Source organism: Mesoplodon bidens, assembly GCF_964165515.1.
Source record: "Mesoplodon bidens genome assembly, chromosome: 2".
Taxonomy (NCBI): domain Eukaryota; kingdom Metazoa; phylum Chordata; class Mammalia; order Artiodactyla; family Ziphiidae; genus Mesoplodon; species Mesoplodon bidens.
The window spans coordinates 168,787,014-168,800,192 of NC_138177.1; the positions used below are offsets into that span (position 1 = coordinate 168,787,014).

A 13,179-nucleotide genomic window follows, 5' to 3' on the forward strand; every position below is an offset into this window, starting at 1 on the left:
AGTATAGGGGTACTTTATATTGTCTCAACTAATCCTCAGACCCCCTGAACTAGGTTCTTTTTTAAAAAATTTGTGGGTTGAGAACTGGTGAGTTTTAGATTAAATGAACTTGTGTGCAAAAAAAAATTGTGGGAGGGCTTCCCTGCTGGTGCAGTGGCTAAGAATCCAGCTGCCAATGCAGGGGACACGGGTTCAAGCCCTGGTCCGGGAAGATCCCACACGCCACGGAGCAACTAAGCCCGTGAGCCACAACTACTGAGCCCATGTGATGCAACTACTGAAGCCCACGCGCCTAGAGCTCGTCCTCCACAAGAAAAGCCACCGCAGTGAGAAGCCCACGCACCGCAACGAAGAGTAGCCCCCGCTCACCGCAGCTAGAGAAAGTCCGCACGCAGCAATGAAGACCCAATACAGCCAAAAGTAAATAAAATAAATTTATTAAAAAATAAAATTTTAAATTGTGAGAAAATATACATAACAAAAAATTTACCATCTTAACCATTTTTAAGTGTACATAAAGTCAAGCAGTGTTAAGTACATTCACGTTGTTGTGCAGCCAATCTCCAGGAACTCTTTTCATTTCGCAAAACTGAACTTCTGGGGCTTCCCTGGTGGAGCAGTGGTTAACACAGCGTTCCCAATGCAGGGAGTTCGATCCCTGGTCAGGGAACTAGATCCCACGTGCATACCGCAACTAACAGTTCCCATGCCACAACTAAGGAGCCGGCGAGCCAGAACTAAGGAGCCCACCTGCTGCAACTAAGACCCAGCACAACCAAATAAATAAATAAAATGTAACCAATAAATAAGTAAATAAAATAAATATATTTTTTTAAACCCTGAACTTCTATTCCTATTAAACAATTCCCTGGTTCCCCCTTTCCCCACCCCTGGCAAGCACTATTTTACTTTCTGTCTCTATGAACTGTATTATTATATTCTTTTTACAAACCAAAAAAACCGAGGCTCAGAGAGTAATTTGCTTCTATGAGACAGAATCTGGACTTGAACCTGGGCCCCCGTTCATGCTGTGAGTCACTTTGAAATATGATTTCACCTCACAGATGGGAGGTGAAAAATCATCTGTGATGCGTTTTACCTCTCCTACAACCATGATGGCCACTGTGTGACAAGGCCCTCCTCTGTGTCCGTGCATTTTACGTTTTGCAGCCATTCTCACATTTAATCCTCACAGCAGCCCTGCAGTCACTGTGAGGGGCAGTATCTTATCTCCCGGCACAGTGCCGGTGCAGGGCAGAGACAGTAAATATGTTCAGTGAATATAGGCCTATTTGATGCCTTTAAATAGGTTAAACAATACTAAATACGTTTGTTGTGCATTTTTAATGCAATTGTTTACATTATTTGAAAATGTTGACTCTCTAAGGAGAAAACCAGCTGAAATGCATGAGGTCATAAAGAGCTTCCCAATCCTCGACACTCCCCTCCCCTCCTGCAGAGTCAATCTGCTCTTCACACCCCAGGCCACCCCCCAATCTGCACTTCATCACCAGCATTGCTGATCCACAGCCAAAACCATGGACAAACAGGCAGGCAAGCAAAGGGATATGAGAGACTGTCCCTGCTCTGCTTCCTCCCCCTGCCTCTCCACCCCCATACTCTTCCCTCTAACCATACCCAATCCTGACCATTCTGGAACATGCTCTGTCCTTTCACGCCTCCGTGACTTTGCACATGCTGTTCTCGAAGCCTGGAATGCTTTCCCTCCCCTCGTTCTCCACCTCCGAGACTCCTACAGTCTTTGCAAGCGAGCTCCGAAGTCACCTCCTCTGTGAAGACTCCTCCCCTACCCGCCCCCCTAGCTGTGAGCCCGCCCCTCCTCGAAGCCCACTAGCTAGCTCCTCCAAATGCTCTAGCAGTTGGACTGCAATAACTGTAAGTCTGGGTGTCCCCCATGTCCCCAGCTCCTTGTGCTGAGATGAGGCTTCATCTCTGCTCTGAGCAGGGGTAAAGAGAAGCCCTGATTTTTTTTTTCAGTGTTCCTGGTATATTTGAAAATGAAGAGATAACAAAACAAGATCTCAAATATTGGGCTTCTCTGGTGGCATAGTGGTTGAGAGTCCGCCTGCCGATGCAGGGGACACGGGTTCGTGCCCCAGTCCTGGAAGATCCCACATGCCGCGGAGCGGCTGGGCCCGTGAGCCGTGGCCGCTGAGCCTGTGCGTCCAGAGCCTGTGCTCCGCAACGGGAGAGGCCACAACAGTGAGAGGCCCGCGTACCGCAAAAAAAAAAAAAAAGATCTCAAATATTGAGGCATATTTTTCAATGTCTAGCAAATGAATGCTTCCAATACAAAAAATTATAACTGTGCTGCTCACAAGATAATTATAGGATTTATTAAAATATAATAATTTATAGTGCTCCCCAGGCACAGTGGTCTGTTAATAAGAAACAAGCTTCAGGATATACAAGGAGGCTCTTTGATCAAACTGGTCAGTGGATCTGACATAATGTAAAACCCCATTTGGAGATAATGTCAAAAGCCTAAATTGGAGACCCTGATGAAATGGTACTCCGGGCCCCTTTCCCCAGTGGTAGGCTGTGCTGCCGCCTCTACACACAGTAGGTGCGCATTGTTTGCGGAATAATGGTAACAAACACAGCTTTCCAAGTTGGTTATTGAACACCCACACACAATAAGTATTCCTGGGAAACAATGAAGTCCTGAACAATGGGGCAGGAAGCCACCTCCTCCTCCAGTGACCCCCAACTCTCAGAGTCCAGCTGAAGGCTGCAACAGGAAACCCCTCACCCACTGTCCTTCCTCCCTCTCTTCCCCACTCAGGGGCCACCCCCACCCAGGGGCACCAAATGCACTCACGCTTTCCATCGGCTCTCCGCCCCTCTTCTCCTCTAGCCTCTGGAGGGTCCCAGGTGAAGAAAGAGAAAAGCACTTACTCACAGAAGGAGGCAAGCAGCCAAGCTGGGCTTGGAGAGTCGTCCTGCCCCCAGGCAAGCCTGAGGAATAAAAGGAACGGTGAGAGGACAAAAAAGGACTTAAAGCTCTGGAACAAGGGGAAAGTAAAGGCCTAAGAAAGTTTACAAAGCAATCTGTCAGAGAAGGGATGAAAAGGGAACCCCACTGAGCTGAGGGGCTCAGGCACTCACCTCACCTTCGGCCCAGTTAGAAACCTGCAATTACTTGGCCAAAGTCTGAACCGATCTCCCTCTTCCTTGTCCCAGAGGTTTCCCTGGGAGTGCAAGGCCTCACCTTGCTGGGGTTTTGGCAGCCCCAAATACCTCTGCTCTACTCGGCTCAATACACCAGTTCTCTTGAACCCAACTAACTGGCTCAACTTCCAGTTCTCTCTGGATTTTCAGCAGAAACACTATGGATAATACAGTCATCAGCAGATCCTCAAAGCTATCCAGCTACTCTGACTGCCCAGATGTTCTGAGCCAGTGAAAATATCCACAGGCCTTTCTGAAAGTCTCTCCTGCCACCAAAGGCAGGATTAATAATAATACCAACAATCATCTGAGTGCTCACTCTGTGTCGAATGCTTTAAGTCATCTCACTTACTGCTCACCACCACCTTAGGTACGATTACCCAATTTCACAGAAAGGGAAATAGGCCTGGAGAGATTAAATGTCTTTCCAAGGGATACACAGACTGGATTCCAACCCAGGTCTGTCTGACCTTGGTGCCCACACACTTCCCACTCAGGACACTGCCTCTTGGGGACCCTCTGCGATTCTATTTTTTGTGGTTCCCATATTAATTTTAGACGGGGTAGGATGGTACAATTCTGTGGTATCTAAAAAAATTCCTTGCCTCACAGTTGGGAGTGAGAGGAGGAGCGGGAGTGGGAGAGTCTGCTTCATGGCTGGGTAGGGTCTTAGTTCTTTTTAGACACTTGAGTAATTTAACCATAGATAACTGGGCACTGGGAACAGGACACTCACTAATAAAAGCATAGCCTAGAGTCACGTTTGAAGAAAAAAATTCAAGTCACTTAGTGGGTGGACATATCTGCAAAACAAAAGAAAAGCCCCTTTCCCAGCCCAGGCAGAGAAGTCTCCTGTACAGTTAGAGACAACAGGCTTCTGGGCACGTAGCCAAGGTTCTGGGGATATTTATAACTTGAAGAGGGTGGGAGTCCCTAATAAGCTGCTATATTCTTTTTCCATCACTTCCCTCTCCAAGGCTACAGCGAGCTCAGAGCTCTTCCCCACGCAGAATGCCTGCTTTCCCTAGTGCTCGGCTTCCATTGTCTAGTTTTCTCATCCTGGCTGGGGAAAGGGAAGGCTGCAAGTCCTTCCGTTCGGAAGATCTCCAGTTGAATGTAGCTTAGCTGCTGGTGGTGTTTCTTGGCTAGCTGCTGTGGTCTCAGGAATCTGCCTAGGAGCCTGTGGTTTCTCTGAGCTGTCTGAGAGTCTGAGGTCTCGGGAATCTGTGAGTCCTTGGGATCCGCCTACGATCTCTGGGCTTTGCCTGCACGTCTACGGATTCGAGATCTACCTGCAGATCTGAGATAGACAGGATCTGCCAATGACCCCCAGAATCTTTCCGAACGTCTGTAGTCTCAGAGAACTCTGCCTGCGGATTTGAAATCTGTTTGAGGCCTCTTGGATCTTGGAGCCGGCGACCTAGCGGATCTTTTGCGGGCCAGGAGGTAGGTCTGTTCGTTCCCAGTTCGGGTTTTCGGCTTCCCACCTTCAGTTGATCAGGGACTGCTAACAACCTAAGGGTCCGCCGGGCGTGGGCCATTAGAGGCCCACGATCCCATCGATGCGGGAGGCCGCCAGGAACCCTTTTAGCAGGCAAGCCCTCAGGGATGATAAGGACGGTCCTTCCCAACCCTGGGGTCTCGCTCGCTCCACCTTACGCGCCCCTATACCCCACCCTCGCTTCTGATTTCCCTCCGGCTTTTGCGTCCCCTCCGCTAGGCGCAACTCAGCCTGCCCCTCAAGGAGCGCCCTCTTTAGAAGGACGCCCCTACAGGGTTAACAGCGATGGAGCCGGGACACAAGCCTGGCCCAGCCGCGGACCACACTTGCTGGCGGACGGGCGGCGCGTTGCCCCCTAGGAGTTGTAGTCTGCGTAGCAGTGTGAGAATGCCGCAGTCGCTGCTGGGTGATGTAGTGAGTGGGTGGAGCTCAAAGTTCCAGCGCGGCCGCTGAGTCTCCCCTGGGGAGTGGGCGGCTGCTGCTTTCCTCTCAGGCCCAGGATGTCAAGTGAGAGCTAATCCCAGCTGAACTCAACACAGGCCAGCGCCTAAATTAGGCTCGACGTCGCAGTTAAGGTCCGACTCAAGATAAGCTTCTAGGGACGTGAAGAGAAGCAAGGCAACCTCCCTGGCTTAAGCCGGCTGTGGTCTCCAAGAGAGGAGAGCGGAAGATACTCCGCCCTGGCTAGGAGGACGCGCTTTTTTCTTCACCCTTTTGTTCTTTTCCCTCCGTGGCTTTTGGCCTCTGACTGGCCTTTGTACGCCCGAATGGAACTCCAACTCCCGACAGGCCACGGGGGCGGGCTCAGGCGTGATAAAGGTGCTCGGCCGTGCTACAAGAGGCGGGCCTCGTATTCGCTTCGCTCGCTGATTGGCTGAGGCAGCTGCCGGAAAGGGCCCAGCCTCGACATGGAAGAGCAGAGGCGTTTTGTGGGCTGGGCTGAGAGCCTCCTCCCTGAGACAGCCTCGGCTTGACCCCCCGGCCCGGGAGGGACCGAGCCAGGGGGCTGTCTTAGTAATTCCCGGAGCCTCCACCCCTTGGTGGCGGAGACACGGAGGGCGGGTCGCGCTCGAGGGTCAGGGAGGAGAGTGACCCGGCCCGGATTCAGGGCCCTCCCCAGTCGCCTGGCGGCCAGAACTCCAGCCCCGGGGAGTGGGCAGGGCCTGTTTCTGTGCCTCACGCCCTGCTTTTCGCCTCCTTTAGCGCTGTCTGCTAGCTGCTTTTCCTGCTCTCTCTCTCCTGGGAGGCGAATCCTTGAGCCCGAGATGGCAGCCACCCTGCTCATGGCTGGGTCCCAGGTAAGCCGGGGGTGGCTTCTCGGACCCTGCCTGTGCTTACCCACCTCGTCCCTGCGTTTCTTTGCTCCGCGAATCTCTGTGGGAAATTCCCTGAGATTAGTAATTCGCTTGCTTCGGTATTCTGCTTCCAGAGACCCAGTATCAGGACAGTATAGCCACAAACAAGCATTTATTGAACACCTGCTGTTTGCCTTTAAATACTGGGGAGACAAAACATGCATGAGGCATGCCCTCCCTGCCTGCTCACAATCAGTAGGAAGACAGATGCATCCGGTTAACCGTGAAACTACATGATAAGAGCACTATTTTCTGTAGGAGCAACATGCTGTGGGAACCAAGAAGTGGGAGTATTAATTCTATCTGAGGTGTGGGAGGGAGGGAGGAGTGTAGCAGAGCAGCGAGATGGGGCGCATTGAAGAACGTCGGTGCTGGAACAGGGCCTTAAGGAACAGTAGGATTTCACTACCCTGAGAAAGATATTCCAAGAAAATAGGAACAGTGTGGGTAAAGGTATGGAATGATGTAGGTGCTAGTTGTATTCTGAGAAAAGTACTGCTAGAGGGTAAGGTTCGGAGTGGGGCAGGGATATCTGGCCATGGGACCAAAGCAGTCAGCTCATAAATTGCTCTCTCCTTTGCCACATCTCTTTGTTGCTTATTTATATCTCCTTTGGACTCTACATATCAGACCTAATACCTTTTGCCTCCTCAACAATTCTAGCCATGTCTCTAATTTCGAGAAGAAAAGCTGGTACTAACCTCCTAGATACCAAGTATTGAGGAAGCAATGTGTGATTTCAGGCACCTGTGACATTTGAAGATATGGCCATGTATCTCACCCGGGAAGAATGGAGACCTCTGGACCCTACACAGAGGGACCTTTACAGGGATGTTATGCAGGAGAATTATGGAAATGTTGTCTCATTAGGTAAGGATTCTCTATCTTTCTCCACCCCACGTTTTTGAGACTGTCAAAAATGCCTTAGCTCTTTCAACACAACCTAGTTAGTTGATTCTTAAAGCTCTTAATTGGATTTTGGCTTGAGTTGAGTCCTCAGGCAGATCTTTGAATGTGGGAATATCAAGGTCATATGGTCTAAAATGAAAAATCGTTCTTGCACATTTTAGAAACACTCAGATTTCTTGCGCCCTGAGTCATTTGCCATTCTCCAGCCTGTCTGTACAGATCACTGACCAAACAGGTCTGACATAATGGTGCTTGCCAGGATATAAATGCCCCTGTAAATGGTGCTTTTACTAGAAGATAAAGGGGTTCTGACCCAGGTTCATGGGAAGGCAAAAGCCACCTTTTTGTGTTTGCTTTGGCTTCAGAGCTGTAGCTTTGACTTAGGTCCTTTATTTATCCAGAGCAGGTACTTGTCTAGAGACGTTTCAGAGTTGATCATAGATTTTGAGTGTGTCAGATGATGTTGTTCCAGAAGAATCCTGAACTAAATGAGATCATAAATTCTATTAGAGAGGGAAGCTAATTTTTTTGATGGTCTGCAAACCTCTCTTTTCTCTTAGATATCCTTTGGTCTGGGTGTAACTAGAATAAACAGTGTATTCTTGAGCTGAAAGTCTTTGGACTCACTTTGTCTCCTTTAGGACTTGACAGAAGTTAGCAATCATGTATGGTTGACTAGGTCATCTGCCATTCATTAGGATTATTCCTTTTTATGAAATCTTTATTCCTATAGCTTTTAACAAGCAAAAGGCAAACTGTGAAGGGTTTCCTCTTTAAATTGGGCTCCCTCTGATGTCCCAACTTTCTTGGATCCCTCCTTTCAAAATGCAGCCAGAAGTGAAGTTATCTACCCAGATCTATTGTAGTCAGTAACCCAAATATTCCATTCAATCCAACAAAAGCAAGAAATGAGAATCTTAAAGAAATGTGAATTTATATGTCAGTAGTCCAGCCCAAGGAGCACATTTTGGAAGGATGGAAGCATGGAAGCGCAAAAAAAAAAAAAAAAAAATATATATATATATATATATATATATATATATATATATATATATTTCTTGCCCCTATAAGTTTGGGAGTGAGTTAGATAATGTTTACAAGGCTTCTTTACCTCAAGACTCTTCAGAACCTTTAATGTGATATCAGGCATTTTTAATTTCTAAGAAGATGATGTTGTATGCACCATTTACCAAACTAATTTATCCCTGGACCCTTTTCTCCCAGCATACCTAGTAATCTCTTTCTGAAGAGTGTACCAAGAAACACAACTTGGAAAAAGCAGTGTCTGGTAGAAAGTTTCTTGTGGACAGTGACTTTGTATATTTTGATTTTCATTTAAAGTCTTTACCTAGTCAATGCCAAGAATATTCTGAGCCAGGCATCTCTTTTGCCTTCTCCAACCTTCCCACCTCTATTTTCATTAAAAGGCCACTGAGGGAATTCCCTGGCGGTCCCGTGGTTAGGACTCCGTACTTTCACTGCGCTGGGCCTGGGTTTGATCCCTGGTGGAGTTCCCCGCAAGCCACGTAGCGCAGCCAAAAAAAAAAAAAAAAAGCCACTGAAAAGTAGCAAGTAACATTTGGCTGTCATTTTTCCTGTCAACCGAGACTTGATATAGATTGATAAAAATTTGTTTTTCTCCATGCTAACCCAGTAGGTTCTTAGTAAATATTATATAATGGTAATGAAGAAGGCTTGACAAGTTAAGAACATACACATACACACACATTCATTCACATATAAAATATTTAGGCTCTTGGCTTTTAGAAATTCTAATTTAGAGTCTTTATATTTTCTGTTTATGGTTTTCTTCTTTTGAAACACCAGGAACATATACAATATTCATAAGGAAACATTAACTGTAGTGATACAGAGCATGAACTTTTATCAGACAGAACTGGATTTGAATCTTAGCTTCACCGTTTATTACTGTATGACCTTTTGTGAGTCACTTCTGTGGGTTTTGAATCTCTCATTCATAAAGTAGAAATCATCATAATGCCTGGCTCTCAGGGTGGCTGAGGTAATTCACGTAAAGAACTTAGCACATGGGGCTTCCCTGGTGGAGCAGTGGTTGAGAATCTGCCTGCTAATGCAGGGGACACGGGTTCGCGCCCAGGTCTGGGACGATCCCACATGCCGTGGAGCAACTAGGCCCGTGAGCCACAACTACTGAGCCTGCGCGTCTGGAGCCTGTGTTCCGCAACAAGAGAGGCCGCGATAGTGAGGCCTGCGCATCACGATGAAGAGTGGCCCCCGCTTGCCACAACTAGAGAAAGCCCTTGCACAGAAACGAAGACCCAACACAGCCCAAAATAAATTAAAAAAGAACTTAGCATAGTGCCCAGCACACAGTAGATAATTTTTGTGTGTGTTTACCAGTATTATTCTTCACCTTTTATTACAGATTTTGAAATCAGGAGTGAAAACGAGGTGAATCCAAAGCAAGAGATTAGTGAAGATGTGGAATTTGGGACTGCATCTGAAAGACCTGTTGGTAATACTGAGGACAGTCCTGAAAGTGAAGAGGCCTTTGAAAACAGGGATAGATCAGAAAGACAATGGGGAGATCTAACAGCAGAAGAGTGGGTAAGCTATCCTCTGCAACAAGTCACTGATCTGCTTGTCCACAAAGAAGTCCATACAAGCATCCGATATCATATATGTTCTCATTGTGGAAAGGCCTTTAGTCAGATCTCAGACCTTAATCGACATCAGAAAACCCACACCGGTGACAGACCCTATAAGTGTTATGAATGTGGAAAGGGCTTCAGTCGGAGTTCCCACCTTATTCAGCATCAAAGAACACACACTGGAGAGAGGCCCTATGACTGTAATGAGTGCGGGAAAAGTTTTGGAAGAAGCTCTCACCTCATTCAGCATCAGACAATCCACACTGGAGAAAAGCCCCACAAATGTAACGAGTGTGGAAAAAGTTTCTGCCGGCTCTCTCACTTAATCCAGCACCAAAGGACCCACAGTGGGGAAAAACCCTATGAATGTGAGGAGTGTGGGAAAAGCTTCAGCCGGAGCTCTCACCTAGCTCAGCACCAGAGGACCCACACAGGTGAGAAGCCTTACGAATGTAACGAATGTGGGAGAGGCTTCAGTGAGAGATCTGATCTGATCAAACACTATCGTGTCCACACGGGGGAAAGGCCCTACAAGTGTGATGAGTGTGGGAAGAATTTCAGTCAGAACTCCGACCTTGTGCGCCATCGCAGAGCCCACACAGGGGAAAAGCCGTACCACTGTAATGAATGTGGGGAGAATTTCAGCCGCATCTCACACTTGGTTCAGCACCAGAGAACCCATACTGGGGAAAAGCCATATGAATGTAACGCCTGTGGGAAAAGCTTCAGCCGGAGCTCTCATCTTATCACACACCAGAAAATTCACACTGGAGAGAAGCCCTATGAGTGCAACGAGTGTTGGCGAAGCTTTGGTGAAAGGTCAGACCTAATTAAACACCAGAGAACCCACACAGGAGAGAAACCCTATGAGTGTGTGCAGTGTGGAAAAGGTTTCACCCAGAGCTCCAACCTCATCACACATCAAAGAGTTCATACGGGAGAGAAGCCTTATGAATGTACCGAATGTGAGAAGAGTTTCAGCCGGAGCTCAGCTCTCATTAAACATAAGAGAGTTCACACTGACTAAGTCCTGTAATTACGACTGAGAAATGATTCATTTGAAGGTACAATTTTATTTGATATCAAAGAGCTCTCTCAAGACTGAGCTGCTTTTACTTTACTGAATTTCCGTGTTGTGGGCCACAGTTTAAAACATCGAAGAAGACAAGCCACTTGAAATTCTGATCCATGGCTTTGGGAATGGTATTCCTTCCTCCAAAATAGTGATTTTTATTCACCCAATATTAATGACTATTTCATCAAAATCAGCCCCACAAGTAACTGGAAATCTGAAGACCAGGTGCTAAATGCTGGTAAATGCTCAGGCCTGGAAATGGAGTAGATCTTTAAAAGTAATTTCTCCCATCCTTGGCCCAAAGAACTATGCTAGGGGAAATATTGACCTGTGATAGGGTGGTCACAGCTGCTTTGGTAAAAGACAACCAGAGACTTTGCCTGAATTGCCACACCTATTCACTCATCATGGTAGCTGGGCACACACATCTTCCCTTCAAAGGGCTTTCTCCTTGAGTTGCTCATGCATTTGTATCTTTCTGTCTTCCTAACAGCAGGATTCTGCATGATGAAGGCAATGATCATAACTTTTTGCCTCATTGTTTCTAATTAACTTTTTTAAAGCTTTCATGTTTGTGGAAGCTAACTGAAGATACAGATTAAAAGGAAAAATGAGACACAGGTTTGGGGACCAAGGACTCATCAACAGTGGTGACTTTAGCAAGAGATGCCCACTGTTATTGCCATTAATCAGAATTTATTAATTTTCTTTGGGGATCACTGTAGGGAATATTGTAGGGAAAATATCTTCAAGGAAAGATAGGACCATAAGTGATGGTGGAGTGTAAGGAGCAAGTCGAATTGACCACTTCAGGGAAGGAAACACAGAGTCCCTTCCCAAGGAATGCAGGTCATTTCTCTGTTCTTTCCCCTCTACCCTTTAAGATCAATTCTCCCTATACTGCTAACTCTAGGATTTGATAAGGGCCACATCCCAGTGTTTATCTTAGCTTGCATAAGGGCATGTGTATGTACATGTAAAACGTGTAATCCTATTGTTTTTCCAATAGCAGAAACTGAATTCACACGGAATTAGCATGTTCTTGGGTGATATTGATCATGTGACAGAACTACAGACATAACTCCAATGTGAGAAATGTCCTTTTTTTCATTCTTTATGAAAAAAAATTGAAACACTAGTGCTGTAATGTGTACTCTCCTGTGAGATCTGTCTTTGTACAGAACCAAGCACTTGTTTATATGTATCAGTCAGTTGGAGATTATTACCAGACAAATAGGTTGATTGTCCTGTTCTCAGACTGAATTATCTTCTCTTTGGCCTAGTCACAGGGAATTAATAAAACTAGATAGGAATATATTTCCATTCTCCCAGCCTACAGATTTAAGTGGTTAATGTAAGAGTTGACCCAATTTATGCCCAGTAGTGTCAGTTCTCCTAATCTCAGCCCAAATAGGAATTAAGGAATATCCCAAATGTTGATGCTCATCCAAGCATTTGGGGGTGGGAGTGGGAGGGAACTGATGCCCAGGAGATGGGACTAGAGTGAGGAATATATATTTTTTGAGCCTGCCCCACGTTTCTTCTACTGTATTGTGAGTGTTGTAACATTTGAAAAACTTTTGCCATAGCTCTTTGGGACTTGGCGTTAAAGGAGCCAGTGGTCTCCCTTAGGTAGTGTACTATAGTGATTTATTATGACCCACAACCATGTGGGTCTGCATCCCTTGCAAATGACACAACCTCAAAAGTAACAATGAAAAACCACTCCACCAAGTAGGTGTCTTTATGTTGTCACTCTTATTTAAATACAAACTTGGGCAGGGAGCATGTTTTTTGTTCTATACAAAATCTAGCTGACTTTGGATATTCATATTTTAATTGTTGAATGACTTACATGTTCTTGATGACTAAACTCAAATGTCTTTTTCCCGTATCAGTGTTGCCGGTGGTTTTAAAGAATATCAAAGTTCTCCTGTTGTTTCTGTGAGCCACTAGGGGCATCAGCTTCGGAGTGGCTGTAGAAGAAGACAGCATCTCCATGACCTAACTATTTCACCCCCTTTTCCTTCCCTACTCCCCTGCCCTGCCCCCAAGCTGTTCCTTCTGCTGCTTTTGGCTTCTGAGTGCCCCAGCCATCTCTCCAGACATGTACACTTCAGTTGGGAAGTTAAAAGGGCAAGGGCCGGACCAGCTCTGTCTCCTCTCTTCCTGCCAATTGTTGCCCATTTGCTGTGTTGAACTCTGTGTAAAGTTATGCCTCAGTCTCTCTTTGCTAAAGCTTTTTGCATGCCTTCTGCTCCCAAGTCTCTGGCTGCTTCTGCACACACCCTGGACACATTGTGCCTGTTTTCTATGGTTGTGGAGAGTGAGTGAACAAGTAAGTATGTACAGCAGTTTTCCTTATGGTATTTGTCACAGTTATCTTGTGTCTATCTATATCTGTATTATTCTAACAATATCCTGTAATTAAAAGTATAATTTTTAAAATCAAAAAGCTGAGGATTATTTTAGTAATCCAGCACCAATTCATAAAACGGCTTTTCATCAGATTTA

General features: G+C 46.2%; 1 protein-coding gene across 3 annotated transcripts; it reads left to right on the plus strand.

Annotated features, from left to right (window-relative positions):
- Positions 1-4,148: 4,148 nt before the first annotated feature.
- Positions 4,149-13,120, plus strand: ZNF436 (zinc finger protein 436). Of its 3 annotated transcripts, XM_081220707.1 has the most exons (4): positions 4,149-4,638; positions 5,897-5,991; positions 6,792-6,918; positions 9,365-13,120. In XM_081220707.1, exons 2-4 carry the CDS (start codon positions 5,959-5,961, stop codon positions 10,615-10,617), a joined length of 1,413 nt encoding a protein of 470 aa, XP_081076833.1. In that variant the 5' UTR covers positions 4,149-4,638; positions 5,897-5,958; the 3' UTR covers positions 10,618-13,120. The 3 variants fall into 3 exon arrangements, with proteins under 3 accessions (XP_081076833.1, XP_081076834.1, XP_081076832.1); XM_081220708.1 differs by lacking the exon at positions 5,897-5,991; XM_081220706.1 differs by lacking the exon at positions 4,149-4,638 and having other exon boundaries at positions 5,127-5,991.
- The last annotated feature ends 59 nt before the right edge of the window (positions 13,121-13,179 follow it).

Excerpts from the sequence above, each read along its gene's own strand:
- ZNF436 (XM_081220707.1), top strand. The coding sequence starts at position 5,959 with ATGGCAGCCACCCTGCTCATGGCTGGGTCCCAG. Across the intron at positions 5,992-6,791 it reads TGCTCATGGCTGGGTCCCAG|GCACCTGTGACATTTGAAGA; the intron begins GTAAGCCGGGGG and ends GTGTGATTTCAG. Across the intron at positions 6,919-9,364 it reads TGGAAATGTTGTCTCATTAG|ATTTTGAAATCAGGAGTGAA; the intron begins GTAAGGATTCTC and ends CTTTTATTACAG.